Genomic DNA, 20800 nt, shown 5'->3' with positions numbered 1-20800 from the left:
CTGCCCTCCCAAAAAAATGTTATGAACCTTTATCTCAATTCCAGTAATACATCCAAGTGACACCATAAGCAATCCTTGAACCTTTTCAAAGTCTACTTTGTCTTGGTATATCTTGATTCTTGCACCACTATCATTAAGTTAATCACACTTCCTAAATACTTTGTTTATGCGTGGTTTATTTTTATTTTGTTTATTGTTAGACAAGGTAGCATTATCAGCATATATATAAAATACCACTGCATTTTTCTTAGGAAGTTTACTGTAAGTACATGGCTTCACAAATAGATCTTGCATAAGTTAAAACAGTTTTAAGTTGCACCTGTTGTGAAATTTTTATTCTAAACTTTTCTATAAGGGCCTGTTTGCGTTGTGAAAATGATCGTTTTAATGTAAGGACACTTGTTCTTTCTTGGCTTGGTATTACAAAACATTGAGACTTCCCAATGCCTAATACAGAAGGCAAAATGATTTCTTCTTCTAGATCTTCATTCCAAAATCAACAATAATATCTCTAGACCTATATCTATATTTAACTCAGTAGCTAGGGATGATTGTCTTCTGAAAGTTAAATTCCTCTTAGTTGGAGGTAGGGTTTTATCAAATTCAGTTTATGCTATTTGCTAAAACCTTCAGCTGCAGCTCAAACTTAAATAGCATATACCTTGCTTTGAGCATTTCAAAATTAACTTTTCAGTAAAACTATTTCTTTGTTGTTCAACAAAGATTCAATCTGTGTTTTCTCTTAGGCAATCTTATTCATTATGCTTGCCTTGTTTTCATTTTACCAATTATAACTGAAGAATGCAGCTAGTTGGTAAGTAGTGTTTTATCCAATTGTTTCTTTGTGAAACTCTCTGTGGTTTCATAGGTTTTGCACCTCTAATCTGATACAGGAATCGAATATTCAAATTGAGTGATCCAGTATTAAGCAAATTTTATCCCTTTTAGATTATTATTTTCCTCTTCCAAATCTTTATGGCCTGTTAGCTGCAATTCACTCATCTCTAAAGCCACCTTAACCCAGACATGTAAGAAGACCTGCACAAGCTCTAGAGTAGATTGTCTTACAATGGTATATCAAACCATAAAAGTGGGCAATGGCATCTTCATATATGAGAAGGTGATTGTTTTGTTCACATCCCATGACCAGTGCATTAAAAAGCATTGGTGATTTTTTTGAGTTTTGAGGAACCCTAAAAAAACCTGGGATTTCTACACTTCTTGATTCATTGTTACCTAATGTGTATGGCAATATTCCTAAGAAAAGTTTTTAATAGGGGATCATCTACCAAGACATTCTGTTCTAATTTTTTTCTAAAAATCTAAGTACCTCCTCCCAAGACTCGTAACTAAGAAGAGGGCACCTAGACAATCAATAATGGGAATGCATATTCAGATATTGTATATATTTTTTTATTTAATGAGACATGATAATTTGTAAAAGATACCTCGGAGAGTAACTGTTTGCAAGAACATGGCTTTGACTGACACATCGGAATGATTTAAATCAAGGACTTACTGTATGCTTAAGTTAAAATGCTACCATATCTCAATGATCATAACAAAATAGAAAACTTCTTTCCAAACCTCTCGCCGAATTGATTTCTATCCATGAATTTTCAGCGATTTATTATGCATTATTTCTGTGCAAATCACCTTCCTTTATGCCCAAAACCTTGTTTATTGTGTATTTTAAAATTGTTATGCCTTAAATGTGTGCCGGAGCATATGTACATTTATTGTATAGCACTGGCATGCTGTACTAATTTTATATTTGACAGCCATGTATATTAAAATAATAATGATTGAGGTCATTATATATTATTATAATATCAATAGAAATTGGTATCACTAATTTGAAATATATATGAATATTTATATATTTAATTTTCAGCAGTCAGCAATTGAGATAGCTTTTGCTAAAAATGGCGCATATATATTAGAATTGAATTCCAAAAAACAGATGTCGATTTAAATAAAAGATTATTCACAGATGTTTTATCAGAAGTTGGTTAAATATTATATGGAATAATAATGCCTAACTAATTTCTCTTAACATAATTCATCATCAAAAGAGTATTTCAACAATGGTACATTTTTTCAGTGAATTTTTTTTATAAGCAACCTTGGTGCTGATTTATTTAAAGCTATCTGTACCAAAATTGTAGTTACTCAATTTCCAAATGTATTTACTCCTAGAAAGCTAGATGTGATTGTTTTTGTCGAATTCAGCGTGAATTTTATACTGTTGTTAATGCCTTTCTTTGTTAAAGAATTAGACTGCTGAAGATTATGCTATGTATGTGAAATGTGTTACCACCACATAACTGTAATGCAGTCTAACAAAATAAAAAAATAAGAACTAACTATTTCAGTAAATGTATTCAACTTTTGGCTGTTACCATTTACTCTAATATATAACGGTGATGGTATGATAAGAGTTTGAAGGATAAATTTTCTGGAAAATCAGAAGAAATTTTGAATGAGTGTGACCCTGGTGAAAGGAGAATACTATTAAGTGGTATGAATGTTTGGGAATATAGTTAGAATAGATGCCTCTGAGAAAGTGGTTGAACCTTTATACTACCTCTGAGTGAAACAGTGAAAACCTGAACTAGTGCATGGAAAAAGCATTACTTGACTTGAATATTTGGTTTAAATCAATATATATATATATATATATATATATTTTTTTTTTTAGGTAATCTACCGGTCAAGGTAGGTTTTTCGATGGACACAACCACCAAACAAATATTTTATTACTCCTAACAAAACACAAAATCCATCATCCTACTCTATATCAGGTCCCTCTTCATCTCTGAGTACTTTCTTCCTCCCTTCATCCCGTCCAACATCCCTATCCTGTTCCTTCCCTTTCCTCTTTTGCCCAACATTCTACCCTCTATCACAGTCTTCAACATCCCACTGCCGGTCAACACCCCCTTCATCCACTTTTCCTGCCTCCATAGGATTGCTCCCAACAAACCCCTCTCTTCGCCCACCATACCAAGTACTTCCTCATTTGTTTTCTTCTCTGTCCATTTCACCTTCTCCATTCTTCTCCACACCCACATTTCAAAAGCCTCCAGTCTACGTCTATCCTCCTGCTTCAATGACCACGTTTCCGCGCCGTACATAGCTACGCTCCATATCACAGTTTTTACGAGTCTTTTCTTAACATCCTTACTCAAAGTCCCCGTCATCAACTCCCTCCTCCTTGTGAAAGCCTCTTTGCCTAGCGCAATTCTTCTCCTTACGTCCCTACTACTTTGACCGTGTTGGTCCAAAACACTACCGAGATACGTAAACTGTTCTACCTGCTCTAGTTTTTGCCCTCCTATTTTAATGTTAAGCTTGCCCTTTTTCTTTCTAGAAAATCGCATAACCTTTGTTTTATTAATATTGATTTTCATCCCATACCTGTCGCACTGAATTTCCAATTCACCCAGCAATGCTTGCAGCCCCTTGGCTGACTGACAAACTAAAGCTTGGTCATCAGCAAACCTAACTGATTTTACGAATCCCCCGCCCACTTTCATTCCTACCTCGAGTTCTTCCCATGCCTCTTTGATCATTTCCTCTGCATACAGGTTGAACAGCAACGGTGATAATGGGCAACCCTGCCTTACACCCCTTCCTAACACTGCCCATCCTGACTCCCCGTTTCCCACCCGCACCTGAGCAGTCTGAGACATGTACAGGTTGCGGATTAGCCTCCTTTCCCTCCAATCTATTCCTATTTTCTGCAATATACTCATTAGTTTTTCCCAATTCACTCTATCAAACGCTTTTTCGAAATCTACGAAACAGGCAAATACCTCCTGGTGGTGTTCTATATTCCTCTCGATTAATAATCTCATTACTGCAATGGCATCACGCGTACCTCTCCCCTTCCTAAACCCAAACTGATCATCCCCTAAGTAATCATTTGCCCTACTCTCTATCCTTTTGTTTATGATCCTGAGAACAACTTTAGCTGCGTGGGATATCAAACTAATTGTCCTATAGTCCTCACATGATGTGGCCTTTACCTTTTTCGGAATCGGAACTAAAACTGCTCTCACAAAGTCTTCCGGCCAGATTCCCTCCACATAAATGCTACGGATCAGCCCATATAGCCTCTTCCTCCCACATTTTCCTAAGCATTTTAAAAGTTCCACGGGAATGTTATCTACCCCCACGGCCTTATTTAGTTTCATCTCCCTTAATGCCCTTTCTATCTCATTGTCTAGTATGCCTGGACCTAAGCTGTCTTCCTCTACGTCATTTTCTTTTTCAATGTCTAACTTTGTTGGTCTGAGTTCTTTACTATACAGTTCTTCTATATACTCCTTCCATCTCTCTTGGATCTTTCCTGCGTCAACTATTACCTTACCCGCCTTATCTCTAACTCTTAGCGTAGCTCTTCCTTTCTTACTTCCCGATAACGATTTAACTTTGCTGTACAGCGCACCGATTTCACCCTTCCTCTGCAGACTTTCCATATCCTCGCACTGCGTCTTCCACCATGCGTCTTTTGCCTTATTTGTTGCCCGCCTCAATTTATTGTTCAATTCTTTGTACTTCATTTTGCCTAATTCTGTATTTATATTCTTCCATTTTCGCCGCTCATCCATCTTTGTAATCATCTCATCCGTGATCCATGGTTTCCTAGTCCTTTTAGCGTTAACGGTTCCAATAGTGTCTTTTGCGGCTTTAGACAACCCTTTTTTGATCATTTCCCATTTTTCTTCGATAGTACTTAGCTCTTTACCATCCTCCATAATTTTCTCTACCGCCTGTTTGTATTCCTTCCTTTTCAACCCATTTAATGCTTCTACATTCCATTTTCTAACTCACCGCCCCTGCCTTATCTTTTTGAAACGTACGCTACATTTCATAACAACTAAATTGTGGTCTGAGTCCGCATCCGCTCCCGGGAAGCTGTGCGAATTTATCACACTGTTCCTAAACCTGTGTCTAACCAGGATATAATCTAGCTGATATCTTCCTGAGTCACCTGGCATTTTCCATGTATACCTGCGTCTTTTGTGGTGTCTAAACCAAGTGTTGGTGATGACTAACCCCTGTCTCCTGCAGAACTCAACTGCTTTCTCCCCGCAGTCATTCCTCGTGCCTAAACCGTAGTCGCCCACCTCATCACCATCTCTTCCTTCGCCTACCGTCGCATTCCAATCCCCCATCACTATCAAATGTTTCCCTGCAGGAACACACGCGATCATGTCCTCTAACTGATCGTATATCCTATCGACCTCTTCTTCCTTATGGTTGCTCGGTGGCATGTATACCTGAATAATAACTAAGTTCGTCGGTTCTGCTTTTATCTCCACTAGTAGTATTCTATCCGTTACCTGCTCTATGTTGACTACGCTTCTTCCTACCTCTTCATTTAATACTATGGCAACCCCTCGTTGGCTCTCGTCCCCACCGCTGTATATTATTCTACACTTATCACTCCAGTAATCCCCGCTATCTTTCCATCTCACCTCGCATAGACCTAAAATATCTATATTTCCCCTTTCCATCTCTCGCTTAACATTCTCCAATTTCCCTGTCCTCATCATTGTCCTAACATTCCACGTTCCTATTCTAACTAATTTGGTTTTCTTCTCCTGCGTCTTCTGTCCTGCTGCTGCTGGTTTTCCCTTGCAAGGGTTTCGTGGGATGACGACCGCGGAAGCCTTGCCTCCCCCGCTGCCGGGCACGACACACGGCCGATTGGGCCGAGCCCCGTGGTTGCCAGGACTCAAAATATCTCTATTGTCCATCATATTTTTCTAGGGAATGATAATTGAGGTGGTTTCCCGTTGCCTTCCTCAATAGTGTTTTTAACGTGACACCATCACTTACTGGCCGCCCCACTGGGGTCAGACGCCATTGTAGCCGCCTCACTGAGTAACAGACGCTGCGTGGACTACCTTTCGTCTGGCTCCTAACCTTCGACCTATCTGGCATGGGTGACCCTACCAGGAGCAATTTTTATTACTCCCGCCAGCACAGCTCTAGGGGTCATCGGAACGCACAAGCCCTTCCACCACGTCAAGGTTGTAGTCCGGGGAGGGTATATATATATATATATATATATTTTATGGATGGGATAAGGGTTTTCCCAAGAGCGTGATTGATTTTGTTATACATATGATGAGAGGTCAGTGAATAAAGCAAAGACACTGAATGTGAAAAAGGTCTCTATGATAGTTTAATAAGGGGGCCTGTGGAAAAGCCGCCATCAAGGAAGATTGAACACCAAGACATTGGAGAGTAAAACAGTTGAAAGAAAAATGTAAGAATGAATAGATGCATGAGGATAAGTTGCACTTGAATTAGGTGGCATTGGGAAGATGGATTTATTGAATACATTATGATGACCGAACTTGGGCATTTAAAAGGATTGTTAGTGCACGAAAGGTGATAATAGAAAAGGTGTCAGGAGAATTTTGGTGAGCATAATGAAAAGCAGGTGTGAAAAAATTTCAGTGCTATGAAAGAGGCACATGAAATGATTATTGTAGTTAAATGTGAACAAATTTGGAAGACCATATAGAATTTACAGAGAGCAAAAGGCGTCATAATAATTAATGAGAGAATGTAAGGAAATTGTGACTAGTAGAAGCATTAAAAAGTGTGGAATTATAACTAATGGATAGTATTCATTGCATTTACATACATAGAGCTATCAAAAAAATTTTGAAGTTTTTGAGCCAGCCAGTTTGCTTTGTGAAATGATTCCTCTTAAAATCACTGTAAGTAATGGTTTTCAATTAAGAAATCCTAAAAAAATATCTATATAATTGCATTTTACATTTATCTTTGTTGATGTTGAATTTTAAATTCATTATTCTTTATCAGCTTTTGACGAGTGGCAATTCAGAGCATTAGATAAAAAAATTGAAATTCTGAAAATTTTCAGCATTCTGGGTACTTAAGCAATAGTTGTGACTTTCCAGTACATCTGTAATAACAAATTATTGTCGTGAAAGTTGCACCTTTTTAAGTGAAATAGTTAACAACAGATTGAAATACTATCCAATCATCTTTTCCTCCACCACATTGCCTACTTGGTTAAAATTGTCATCCATTTCCATTTGCAAGTCTTCACAATAACTGATCAATGAATCATCTAAAATCTGTTGACATTTAGTGAAACTGGAAGAAGCAATAGGCTATTGTATCCTTTGATGAACCAAAAACAAAGTTGTTAGTTTATAAGTAAAGAACTGTTTACGTATCTCGGTAGTGTTTTGGACCAACACAGTCAATGTAGTAGGGACGTAAGGAGAAGAATTGCGCTAGGCAAAGAGGCTTTCACAAGGAGGAGGGAGTTGATGACAGGGACGTTGAGTAAGAATATTAAGAAAAGACTCATAAAAACTTTGATATGGAGTGTAGCTATGTATGGTGCGGAAAGGTGGTCATTGAAGGAGGAGGATTGGAAGCTTTTGAAATGTGGTCGTGGAGAAGATGAAATGGACTGAAAGGAAAACAAATGAGGAAGTGCTAGGTATGGGGGGGAGAAGGGGGAGATTGTTAGGAGAAATCATAAGGAAGCAGGAGAAAAGGATGAATAGCATATTGATCGGCCATGGGATGTTGAAGATTGTCCCAGAAATTCCCCAATATATTCTTATATTCATCACAGTAATTGTCCATGATGATTCCCAATGGCTACACGATTGTATCAAACATAAATACATAGCCATACTCTACTCTGGCCAATTTCCTCAAATCTCCTATTTTATTATTTAATGATTTAAAATGGTTTTCCTGGGGAAAAAGATTCCTTTTGTAGTTTCTTATGCAATTTCATTCTCTTCAGGAAGGAAGGTCCAGTTATAAATTCCTATGGATTAATATATTTACTGGAAAATAAAATCAAGTGTCACCTTGGGAAAGAGGAGTAACAGCCAGTCCAAAGGCAATAGTTCTAGTATCCATGTTTACTAAAGGTCTACTACACCTTATTGCACCTGGAGCCATCTCGCCTTTGAAACAAGGCGGTCTCTGATGATATTCTTCTTCAAGAAGAATTTTGCTGTAGAGACTAATCAAGGTGTGGGTTGCTCTTCTAGAATTAAATCCATCATTGGTCATATGATGGTGCCTCTACAGACATGCCGCACAAATGCTTTCAATTACCTCATAATTACTGTTCTTTGGCTCTTATACGAGTCGGTTCCATAGCTATCTGTTGATGACTTCCTCATGCTAGTATCTTGGATTCTTGTACCATCCTCTTTTTTTCATTGCATACAATCGCTACCTGGTGTTTATTCTCTTAACCACTAGATACTCTTCTCCAACTTTAAAGGAATCCCAATGCCAATTCCTAAAATGAACTCGACTGAACAAAAACAATTATGCATGGCAATGATATCCGTGACCAAAATGGGATCTTACCACAAAACCATGAGGTTACCTCGCAAGTTTGTTGCCTATTTAACTATCTGGGCATGCCTGGTGTAAATGGATATTATTTGCATTAGAATGTGAGAATGCATTTGTAATTTTTGATTATTTGATGTAATAGCCTAGTCTCCATGTAAAAACCTAAGTATCCTGGATTTGAATTTTGGTAATGCCTTTGAACACTTCTGGGAAAGTCCAAGTAATTAAATTATTTGCACTGCAGATCTTTCTAAGAAACAATAGGAGCCTTAGGGAAAGGAATTCGCCCTTCTAACCTGTGCGAGTGTATTTCTCAGAGTGTAGAGCTTTGCACCAAGTAGGCCTTACCGTCACCTATCTAGTCAACCTTAAGTTCGATGACTGTGGTCGTTGGGATTAAGCAATCAAAATGGGAACATGAAGAACCATGTACAAATCATGAAACTGAAAGCATTGCCTTCAATAATATAATGAGGCATGCTTTGGTTTAAAATCAATGCAATAATATTCGTAATTCAAGAAAATGTGGGCTGGGAGGGGCCTCAACATGCCACCATAGTTATACAAAAGATGAATTATGATTATATTTCAAATCATGACAGATCAATTCACATTCCTGATTTTTGTTGAATAGGAATTAATTTTTTCCACACGTACTTTCATTGCTTGATTTCCCCAAAAATATAAGTGACTAGACAATTTAATGGCTTAATCATATGTATTGTTCACTTTTGGGCCAGTTTCAATCCCTGTGTTGCCTATAGTTTCGCTGAAAGATCTAGTACTAATATCAATTACCTTCTAAAAAATTGATTAACAATTAGAATTTTTTAAAAGTATTTATTACCAATTATAACAACGTTTGCAGAATAAGATAAGTACATTCATTCCATTAAAATATTTTCCACATATGACAGTACATCAATCTATGCAACTTGGCTACTTCCAACAGTAGGTTGTTTGATGTCCTGTAACAGAGCCTTATGAAATATATGTTTACCAGTCTTAAAGAATAGCAATTATGAGAAGAATTTTTCAAGATATTCACTTGAGAAATACATTCACAATATTTTCGATAAACCACTCCCAGGTAAACTGCAAGTGTTGCCCATTTAATGAAAGAAAATGCAATTTTCCAGCCTTATCCATTTGTCGAAGCCCCAAGCGATCCTGTGGGGAAAAAACTTGGTCATTCAATGGCCAATAATGTCACTCATAAGTCACTAGTAAACTCAATGTTAACATGAAAAGTATTTGAAAACGGTCAAGATATCAATCCATAATTTACTCTATTCTAAAATGTATTTTTCTAAAACCATCACCAGAAATTACATTTTTCAATTCTTTGGAAAGTAAAAAGAAAATGAATTTGGCTATAATGAACACTATAAAAACCCTGAATAACCTGCACAAAAGAGCCCTAAAATTGACAAAATTCACCATTCTGACAAATTGGGAGGTAAAAGAACAACTTAGGGAATTCCACCATTTAAAAATGGGTTGCATGACCCAAGTTTCATCATACTGTGTCATTACCTGAAGATGAAATAAAATACTGAAAGCTGGGTCATGCCAATAGTTTATAGTAGTGTATTTTATAAAGTTTTTCTTTTTCCCTAGTTTCAAAATTTAGGCAAAAGAAAATCTACCCGAAATAGCTCAACATTGAAGATATGACTTCTTGAAATATTATATTTGTATCTTTTAAAACTACTTCCAGTCTCCATTTCAGAATTGTTTAAAAATTCATTTTCCTTAAAAAAATTTAGGCATTAGCTTCTGAGATTAAAGACAGAATTTCATCATGATAAGACTTACCTGAAGATATATCTTGCTCTTTCTCAGTGGGGTGATGTACTTGGCCTGGCCAGGTGTATAGAATTCAAACCACTCTGATTCTCTCGGTTCAACCATTGTATCATTATTGAATTTAACCATCACAAAGTTTTTAAGCTTATTTAGTTGACTGATATATGTCTTGTTAACACCCTGCAAAACATTTACAAATGCTTGATAGATTTAAAAAATATCAACCATTATAAAACCTGAACTTATGCACTCCCATTTAAAACCATTACTAGATCAAGGATTGTAACATTATCACATTAATCTGTGTACGATACAAAGGCATATTGAATATGCACATTAGTGGTCAGTTTAAAAGGATGTGCAGTAATTTGTAGGACCCTCTTGGAGTCAGTATGAAACGGCACTGATTAGCTAAAGACTGGAAATGTCTTTTTAGACATAGCAATTTGAATTTCATTATCTAATTTGAAAAGAAGATGCTATACTTCATAAATATGTAGTGGAACCTAAGATACAGTCATGGAAATTTAGATAAGCGTGGAATGGATAATTAAAGTGAATACAAAAATTGAAATTACACAAATGTACATCCAAATTAGAAATAGTTTTGAAAAAATTAAAGAAGAAAACAAATATATTTTCCAAAAAAACACTTATATTAATATGACATAAATATATTGTCGAGTATTTTGTTAAGTAGCTTAGCATCAATAAAGACCAGTAAAAGGTTAACTGCTCCCTCACAAATTACTCTTTCATTCTCTTATCTCTAGGGAATTTGCAAACATAAATGTCATACAGAGTAATGCCATGAAGTGAAAATGTATTGATACAAAATAAATGTTAATACTTTTACTTGCATTTTCATTATTGATGTCTGACAAGAAAATGCTGCCCTTTATGTATGCATCTTCATTAATGGGATCATGCCAGTACTCAGCCTGAACCAAAGAATTCTGCACCCATCTGTAGGAGGAAGTTATAGTTAATTTAGGGCAAATGTTTCCAAGAAATTAAAAAATCTAGATTCCAATTTTTTCATGCGGGTTAAATGGTGTACGAAAATCACTTGCTAGAAAATCTTCTGAGGCAAACCGGAAAGGGTGGCCCAGCATAATGGGGACTAAAACCCCCAAATAAAGACGTGAATTTACATGCTAGATACTGAATGGTTTTCCTGGTTGGTGGATCTGCTAGTCACATCACTGCAATCTAATCTGCATGATACATGTTCCCTATTTTTAACCAGAAAGAAGAAAACAAAACCTGCACATGCAAATTCATGATTGGTGGCACTGTTATATGTCAAAAGCATATACACACAGCAAAGTGAAAACTTGTGATAGATTCATTGCTTAAATTTACAGCAAGTTATTATCTTACAGTAAAAACATAACCGTTTAAAAGTATTTACTTCATTTATTAAATATATTTAGCAAGTTTTTGCCTCCAACTGAAATCAGAACTGCGCTACTGCAGATGCTATACGTATTATCAATGTTTTTACTATACATCATATAAACTGCTTCCAACAACAATTCTAATTAAATACAAAGACTATGTGAAAAAAACTGTACATCGTAATTAACACATGGTGCTGCTACTGGGCATTTAGAATAAAATTACATAAGTCTGATGGGAAACTATGGATAAGATACATAATGAAGTATTTCAAATGGTATTCATTGTATCAAGCAATAATTATTTTAATGTGAAAAATTATAGAAAAAAGATAGCCATATTATCATTATTTCCATTATGTATACACTAGTTTGAAATAAACTAGTGCATGGTTACATTGATACTTACGAAAAGTATGCCCCAATGTTGAGAATTTTTCTGATATAATCACACCACTTATGGGTAGGATAATAGCAATGAGGAAATCCATACACTCCCTGGTGCTGGCCCCCAACAGAAATAAGATTTATCATAGGCACCTGCACACATCGCTGGGCCAGAGCTCTCCTGGATATTATTGAGACAATGAAACGAAATTGTTCAAATTGTACACAACCTTTGGACTCATGATTGAAATAGAACACAAGCATTATCGTTTAACATTAAACTTGCTATATGGTACATTCTATCTCCAATGGCTCTCATAAAAAGATAGATACATGGGTATATAAAAGGAATAAATGAGAACTTCTAAGTTAATGAATAAGGCAATTGAATCCTTGAAAATGCCCTGGCATTGACATTACTCAGTGTATTATATTTAATACATGGCAAATAGATTATTCTTTCTCTCCATAACAACACAATTGTGGACGTTGTGTGGTACTTATTTCTAGTACATAACTTTTTACTTATTAAATGGGATATTAATCTGTAAATGGCGTGGTTTCTTTCATTAATTTCATTTCCTGGCTAGTTTCAAAGGTAGCATTGAGACATATCTGACTACACTTATTTGCTGTTGGCAATTTCATTATTTGAGCTTTCTTATTGGAGTAGTAAAATTTATATCTGTTTGGTAAAGTAATGGAGTATAACCCGCATAAATGTTCCCAAGTCATTAAAAATTCCATCGGCGAAAAAATAGAGAATTCAAATCATTTACCAACATTTACATTGCTTATATAGCTCATATTGCTAGTTTCATTCTGAGGATCACCTTAGTTTTAAATGGGAATGACATTCCCCCAGTACACAGATACAATATGCTTACAAATTCATTTAACTCTTTGAATTGCCTTTGGAATTGGAACAACATCTCTAAAGGGTTCACCCTGGAAAGCAAAAGATTTAGTCCTATCATAATTGATTATCATGTTACACCCCTTATTTGTGGCGAAGGTTGCGGTTTCCTCTAAGTCCCGCACTGACCTAAAAAATTCCCCATATTGAATGAAAATCCATATATGTGGACAAGTTACAACCATAGTATGCTATTCCGTTCCAAAAACCTCAATAAAAATTGAGGTCGCAAGCTAAACCATAGCTTCCTGGAAATTAAAAAAACTGGACAAAAGATTGGAAAAAATGTATATGAATTTCATGATTCCAATTCAGAGAGATGCTGTAGAAAAGTACTTGCATGAATTGGCCACCTTGGGAGAATCCGATTCCATTGAATCCACCAGCTAGTTTGGAATCCTTGGAGATAATATCACATGCCACTTCTAATTGAGTATTGGCGTTTAAGAATAGACTGTTTTCTGTGTCCTATAGGTAACGAAATGCGTTAATGCACAAAGAAGCACTCACAAGACGACTAATAAATAACAGTAGCTGCACAAACCTCAGCCGGATTTGTGCCAATCATTAAGGATTTCACATAAACTCCTGGAATACTATCCTCTAGCATTTCTTTGATAGCTCCCAAACTTCCAGAATTACAGCAGTTATCACCTACAATGCCAAGTTTTCGGTAACAATAGCTTAAATATATGCATGATAATATATTGAACCACGATAGCATTCTACACTAACCCATTCCATGCCAAAGAACTATTGGAATCGGTCCAGCGACACCCTCAGAATTGCTAGCGAAATACGCATTGAACAAAATTAATAAATACCACAACTTCATCATTTCGTGGATTGTTTTGGACTTTGAATACTAAGAGTTGACGCTCGTTGCGCGTAGCTTCATCCAGCTGATCTGCCGGGACTGAGTTTGAAGCGCTGCCCTTTCCAAGCATTCAGTCGTGACGTCGTTCTCTGACCAGAATCTGTAATCAACTCCCCAGACCTTCCTCCACTCGAGAGAAACTCTACCGTTGCGTAAAAAGACGAAGCTTCGACGAAATTTGGTAGTTGCAGAAGTCAGACAGAATATTCGCTAAGCTTAATTCGGAACAACTTTTTATACCGTAATTGATAAATGAAAAAGAAAAACTTTGTTCCAATCCACCACTTTCTTTCAGGTACGACTAGTTTCGACGCTACGGCGTCATCCTCAGGACGCCGTAGCGTCGAAACTAGTCGTACCTGAAATAAAGGGTGGATTGGAACAAAGTTTTTCTTTTTCATTTATTAAAATGAACTTCCACAAAGTTGAGGCTGAAACTATTGAGTTAACCGTAATTGATTGTTAAATAGCATGCTCATCGTAAAAATAATTCAGCTCTACTAGCTCTCAATAGATTACTACTATGGACGTGCATTCATTACTATGCTACATATGAATCCGAAATAATGCACCGCGGCATATAGTATAATAAGATAAATGTGATTAAGGAGAGGAGAGATTGGGAAACTTTCTTTTCGAAAGCCTCTCGTCCTGTGATAATTTTATTGCAAGACTTCTTTATTTACGGTTTTCAAAAGTATTAGCAGCAGAATCGTAAACAGGAACTACATCCAGCTGTAGTTGATTTTACCTTCTCCCATCTTATATGAGTATTCATCAATGAGCTATTGCTAGCATGAATTTTTTCTCTCTCAATCGACGCATGAAAGTCGTATTGCTTAAGCGCTACACTCAGGTGTCCTGGAATTAGCAAGTAGATTGCGAATGATCCGAATGACCTTTATGGTGCTATGACACTCGTTACATATCATGAAAATTTTATGTTTTTGATGGTATTTTGAACAAGATACGTAAAATACTAGGATACTTGGGCAATTTATGTGCAAAGGCTGAGCAAGGAACTGGTATTGTTTAATCGAAAATTTACGATATTTTAAAAATTATTAAAAATTTCATTCGAAAACATCTCCCACTTTTGTCATCCCTACTACGTATTTAGAGCCTATCGTTTCTTTTACTTCGCCTTGTTTGATCCTTTATCACCTTTTTTATCATAAAAGCCTAACGCATGACATCAGAGGCTCAAGAATTTCGGGGCCCATTGTTCATCGATTTCATTTGGATCACTGGCTTTTTTCTTTTCCTTTTGGCTCATTTAAAGAATTTAAATAAATCATTTTCTAATTAATGACTTATCCGAGGATAAGAGCGGGCTAGACTTTTAGAAAGATACAGGGCCGAGTTTTCTTGCGACGCAGTAGGAGTTATGATGGCACTAAATTATACATTACATAATTTGGTGCCATCATATACGTAGAGTAGACTACCGAGATCAAATAAGAGAGATAAAAAAGGGAGATAAATAAGACAAAATAATGATAAAATAAAAGAGATAAAATGAGAGATATGTGCTGTGAGATAATCTCCCACAGACATATCCAAGCACTTGTCTTCCCTCGCGCGATAGGCAAAAATGAGAAAATCGATCTCAATACACCGAAAAAATTAAATTACTATGTTGAATGCAAGAATTGGGCAATTATATCATGTTGTACATTTAATTGGAATGTTTGCGCGAGAGTTGTGTATCTACATCTACATAATATCCTACCAATTCACCAGGAAGGATTGTGGCAGGGGGTGTATCCACACCAGGTATGCACAGCACACGAACGAACAGTCACGCACCATGCATCAGACACAACCACAGAAAACAATTCCGGCATGCAAATGAATCAGTAACAACTTATCGGAACCAATAGGAATTCACATGGTACCACAGCCATTTATAGTAGAATCATGCAACAGGAGTGATATGTTTGTTGTTAAATATAGCCTCGACTACTTTAAATTGATGTACGCACGCATGCCTATACAAAGACATACACATAAATACCTACATACACACACTCACGCAAATACACACACACGCGTAATAATGGTCTTATTTGCTCCCTACTTGATGTGAGTAGCGCCTGTTATTTTCTATAATTTTTTTCGAAAAAAAACTATATCTGAAAACGACTTATGAGCTAATATGTAAGTTTATTTATGAATTAATATTTCTGCATGCATATTTGGTACTTTAACTCACCCCGCCACAAAAACTTGAGGGATATTTTTTTATTCATCATACCCCGCGATCCACCGAAAAGGTGGAGAGGATATGGAAGAGGATAGGTAGAGGTCTTTATTTGGACAAAATTAAGATCTAATGATCCCTTCTTCCATTGGGAGAGGAAGAGGAGAAGAAGGGAAAAATATTTAGTAAAAATATTTCAAATAAAGTGCAAATTTCTATGCCCACATGATTCCATCTAATTTTAGAAGTTTTAGGTATAAATGTAAAGCAGCCACTGGGTAATAAACTTCATTGTAGTTATTAAAATATTGTTTGTATGTGATGTGGACGGCATTTTGTATGTGATGTGGAAGTTTGTTTGCATGTGATATGGAAGTGTCATTGTATGTAAGAATATTTTGTCTCTTATCTGTTTTTCTAGTGCGTGTATGTATGTATTTTTCGTTGTAAGAGTTATCTTTGACCAAACTTGACCGTTGCCACCAGGAAAATCGCCTAATTGCAACGTAATTCTAAAATAATAATAATAAATATACAGTGCCATTCTATGCATACGCACCTTCATCCGAGAGTAAGGGAAGTAGGGCAAAATGGAGGAAGGTTGGGGAGGGAGGAATGGAGTAAGGGATGTTGGAAAGGGTTGGATTGGGATAGAGAAACATGAGAAATACAGTCTTTCGTGTCTGGCAGCTCAACATTCACCACAAGGCACACATGAGTGTGTTTGCGGCCACAGGTATACAACGTATTGGCAGTAGGGACCTAGTCTTAAGAGGCGTAGGGAGCGGGTTTGTGGGTATGGTTGGTGACTTAGAGAATAAGGTCGCCATGGAAGGGAAGGGGGAATTGTTCCCTTCATTTACCGCACACCGGGGGAGGGGTCGACGTGGTAGTATGCTAGGGACTTAGGTCATTTCTTTTGTTGGGAGGGGGTAAGAGGGGAAAGTGATGTTTGGAGTTGTGTTCCAAGATTTGGCATGCACTTAGGAAGGTTAATGGGCGGGAGGGGGGTGTTTCAGTCGAACTGCACATCGTTAAGGTGTTTTTCCTTCCCCTTTGGACAATGCCACTCTTCATCCACGCAATTGCCCGCAAGCCGTCGCAAGGGCGTGTGTCAGGTCACCAGCCGTTCATGCACAATCCCAATCATGTTACCTAAACGCAAATATTAGATTGATCATGCACTCGAAAAATGTTTATCACACGAAATAAAGTACTTAGCTACAACAATATTCAATAACAGGATACGTATTCAAATCATGTTGTAGAACTGCTCGAGTGATGGGTTTATTATATTAAAAAAATAACACTCAGGGTATCGACAAATATATACACTTCCAATTCTAGATCTACATCTACAAAATAACCCGTAAGCCGTCCCAAGGACGTGTGGTAGTGGGTGTTAGGTCAACAGCCATTCTATATATATTCCCTCTATTTTCTCATTCACCTGGCACCCCACGATCCACCAGAAACCGCGTGGAAAGGGGGTGACCGAACACCAAACACATACACCAACATGCCTACATATATTGCGAGTATTAGATAGTTAGCAGCTATTCCAATGCCTACATAAAGAGGACAAGAAAATACATCGAAAGAGGGCAGGCATATATTCATTCTAAAACTGATTACCGGTTACTATTCTACACATTCCGGACGGACAATTCACAAATACAATACACTTAATATAAATTCACCTACATCTACATCTACATAATACCCCGCAAGCCGCCGCAAGGGCGTGTGGCGGGGGGTGTTAGGTCACCAACCGTAAAAACGAAAAATACCACATGCAAAAAACAACACGGAAAATTACACCCCAGCAGCGCACACACTCATGCAAAACTCCCTCCATCCAATACTCATGCAAACACATACACCGCAAAACAACAAAAAACTGCACCCCAGGATACAGCACGAAAGCCATCCTAAAACACGCAAGCCAGGACACAACAAGCAAGAATGTGAAACATCACTACCACATGAAAATGCACCACAAAACACTCAACCCCCCAAAGAGACAGTAAAAGGAAGGGAATTCGACCCAACGTTGCAGGTAGCAGGAATTTCCCCCCGCCGGGAGGGAAGAGGGACTGAAAGGGAAACTTAAAAACAGATGAACAGAACACGAATGATATCATGCGGAAAGAATGGGTTATTATAACAAAACACATAAGGTTAGTGGAGGAGCATGCATTTAAGTAGAACTAATTATTTTTTAGACACTGAGGGTGGCAAGTGGAATTTTTACTATCTATAATCCTACAGTTGCTATCCCGTATTGTCCGTGGGAAGAAGGAGTCCTTGAGTCGGCTAGTCCTGGCATCTATTTCCCGAATTTTATATGCATGATCCAAGCGACCAATGTATGTAGGAGTACGAATAATCTGCGAGACCTCGGTGCTGAAACATGCGGATCTGAATTTATTTAATAATTTCAGTCTTGCATTGAATCGTCTCTCTTCTAATGATTCCCACCCCAAATCCATGAGCATTTCGGTAACGCTTTGCGTTTTATCGTAGGAATTTTTTACAAAACGGGCTGCCCGGCGTTGAACCTTCTCAATTTCCCGAATGAGACCTTTTTCACTCGGGTCCCACACGCTGCATGCGTATTCTAAATGAGGCCTTACAAGAGCGTGGTAACAACGTTCCTTGACCTTTGAGTCACTTTTGCCGACAATGCGTCTAATGAATCCCAATTTTTTATTTGCTTGACCGCAGACTTTACGTATGTGAGTCCCCCAAGTTAAGTCTTTAGTGAATGTGACACCTAGGTATTTTACCGTATCAACTACTGCTAGGTCACCTCCAGCTAATTTGTAAGCAAATCCCGTTGATCTTTTAAAGAAATTTACCACTGAACATTTATTATAATTTAGAGTCAATCCCCAGTTAGAACACCATTTAGTAATGCAATCTAAATCCTGCGCTAGAATAAAACGATCCTCATCCCCAGATATCTCCCGATAGATCACCGTGTCATCCGCAAACATCCTAATGTTACTTTTCACTTCGCGGTTCAAATCGTTAACAAAAATCAAGAAAAGTAACGGCCCGATCACACTTCCCTGAGGTACCCCCGACGTGACTCGAACGCTGTCGGAACTAGCGCCATCAAGGACTACCCTCTGTTCCCGCTCTGAAAGAAAATCTTTAACCCAACTTATAGCGCCCTTGTTTATACCCGCGACCTTTAATTTATGAATGAGTTTACCATGTGGGACCTTATCAAATGCCTTTTGAAAATCTAAGAAGATGGCATCCACTTGCCTACCTCTCTCACCAGATACAAGTAAATCATGTGTAAATAATCCTAATTGGGTTTCGCAGGAGCGGGTTTTCCTGAATCCGTGTTGATTGTCACTTAAAAAGTTAATGTTGTCAAGGTGTCTCATTATTGAACTGACAATTATGTGCTCTAATATTTTACAACAGATAGAAGTGAGAGATATAGGTCTGTAATTACTGGGATCCTCCCTGTCACCACTTTTAAAAATAGGCGTTATTTGCGCGGTTTTCCAAATCTTAGGTACTTTGCACTCTGTGAGGGATTTGTTAAATATAAATTCAAGGTACGGGGCAATGTTTGGAGCTAAATGTTTTATCACCCTAGCTGGTATATTTTCGGGACCCGGGGATTTGTTGGGTTTAATCTCATTAAGTAATTTTAGAATTCCTTGTTGGTCCACTGTTATTTTTTCCATGGGTGGAGTATGTATTGTTTCTTGGAGATATGCGGTGGCAACATCATTCGAGAAAACGCTTTGGAAGAATGAATTTAAGATGTTAGCTTTAACCTCGCTGTCTGTATGAATTACATTGCTACAATCCCTTAAGCAAGCCACGGTTTGTTTACTCCCATTTACTTCCCTAACATATGACCAGAAAGCTTTGGGGTCAGTGTCCAAGTGCTCGCAAAGTACTTTGCGTTTAAATTCCAGTAAGGCGCTACGTAATTGTTTTTTGGTTTCAATTTTAGAGGATCTATATGTGTCCCATAATTGTGTATTCTCAGGAGATGATGTGTTCACGCCTGCCCTCTTTACCCTAGAGTGTAGCATTCTCTGCTTTCGAAGGGCTTTTCTAACGTCTTTATTGTACCACCTGGGGTCGCGATTTGCTTTAACGTATTTTATAGGTATGAAATCTACGATTCCTTTTTGCATGATATTGACAAATTCTGTCCAAGTTTCTTCCACGTTGGCATGACTTAAGCGGGTTTTGAACTCGGGTAGTGAAGAGTTTAATTGATTGGCAAAAGATTCAAAGTCTGCTTTATGGTAATTATAAATTTTTCTTTTTGGTTTAACAATCTTTTTTATTGCTATGTCCAAATGGACATTAATTGCTTTATGGTCACTCAAGCCCTCATCAGTTGATACACTAATAATACGTTCCGGCGTGTTTGTAAGAAATAGATCCAATATGTTTTTTCCACGGGTGGGCATGCGTACTGCTTGATGGAGGGAGTTTCTTTGAACCAATTTTATCATGGAATTGCAAGATTCGCGATCGCGGGTCCCAGATTTAACGATATTGCTGTCCCAATCTATACCAGGGAGGTTAAAGTCGCCACCAATTATGTTTATGCTGTTATTATATTTACGTGTAAACTTGTGAATTTGATCGTTGAGGGTGTGAAGTGTTTTCAAATCTGAGTCTGGAGGTCTGTAGAAAGAGCATAAATTTATGTTGGGTTGATTGGTCCGTAGTAAGGTGCACCAAACACTTTCTATGTTATTATTTTCAAATGAAACTTGCCTGCTTTCAAAATGACTTTTAACTGCCACGAAAACCCCTCCTCCGGGTCTTGTATC

At 37.4% G+C, this 20800-nt stretch overlaps 1 protein-coding gene across 1 annotated transcript; it reads right to left on the bottom strand.

The window, feature by feature from the left end:
• Positions 1-9212: 9212 nt before the first annotated feature.
• Positions 9213-13847, bottom strand: Ppt1 (Palmitoyl-protein thioesterase 1). The gene is made up of 7 exons (XM_071595534.1): positions 13633-13847; positions 13442-13551; positions 13238-13365; positions 12004-12162; positions 11055-11160; positions 10204-10374; positions 9213-9555 (listed from the first exon to the last, which is right to left on the bottom strand). The coding sequence occupies exons 1-7, from the start codon at positions 13733-13735 to the stop codon at positions 9430-9432; spliced, it is 903 nt and encodes a 300-aa protein (XP_071451635.1). The 5' UTR covers positions 13736-13847; the 3' UTR covers positions 9213-9429.
• Positions 13848-20800: the final 6953 nt, after the last annotated feature.

The sequence above is a fragment of the Hetaerina americana genome, unplaced genomic scaffold, assembly GCF_022747635.1.
Source record: "Hetaerina americana unplaced genomic scaffold, ioHetAmer1.1.p SCAF_7, whole genome shotgun sequence".
Classification (NCBI taxonomy): Eukaryota; Metazoa; Arthropoda; class Insecta; order Odonata; family Calopterygidae; genus Hetaerina; species Hetaerina americana.
The sequence above is the reverse complement of the archived record's forward strand: the minus strand, read 5'-3'. Positions and strand labels throughout refer to the sequence as shown.

Bases quoted from the DNA above. Each gene is read 5' to 3' on its own strand.
- Ppt1 (XM_071595534.1), bottom strand. From the start codon at position 13,735: ATGATGAAGTTGTGGTATTTATTAATTTTGTTCAATGCGTATTTCGCT. The intron at 13,366-13,441 runs GTTTGTGCAGCT...CGTTACCTATAG, and splicing joins TTGGCACAAATCCGGCTGAG to GACACAGAAAACAGTCTATT. The intron at 9,556-10,203 runs GTAAGTCTTATC...TTTTCCCCACAG, and splicing joins AGAGCAAGATATATCTTCAG to GATCGCTTGGGGCTTCGACA.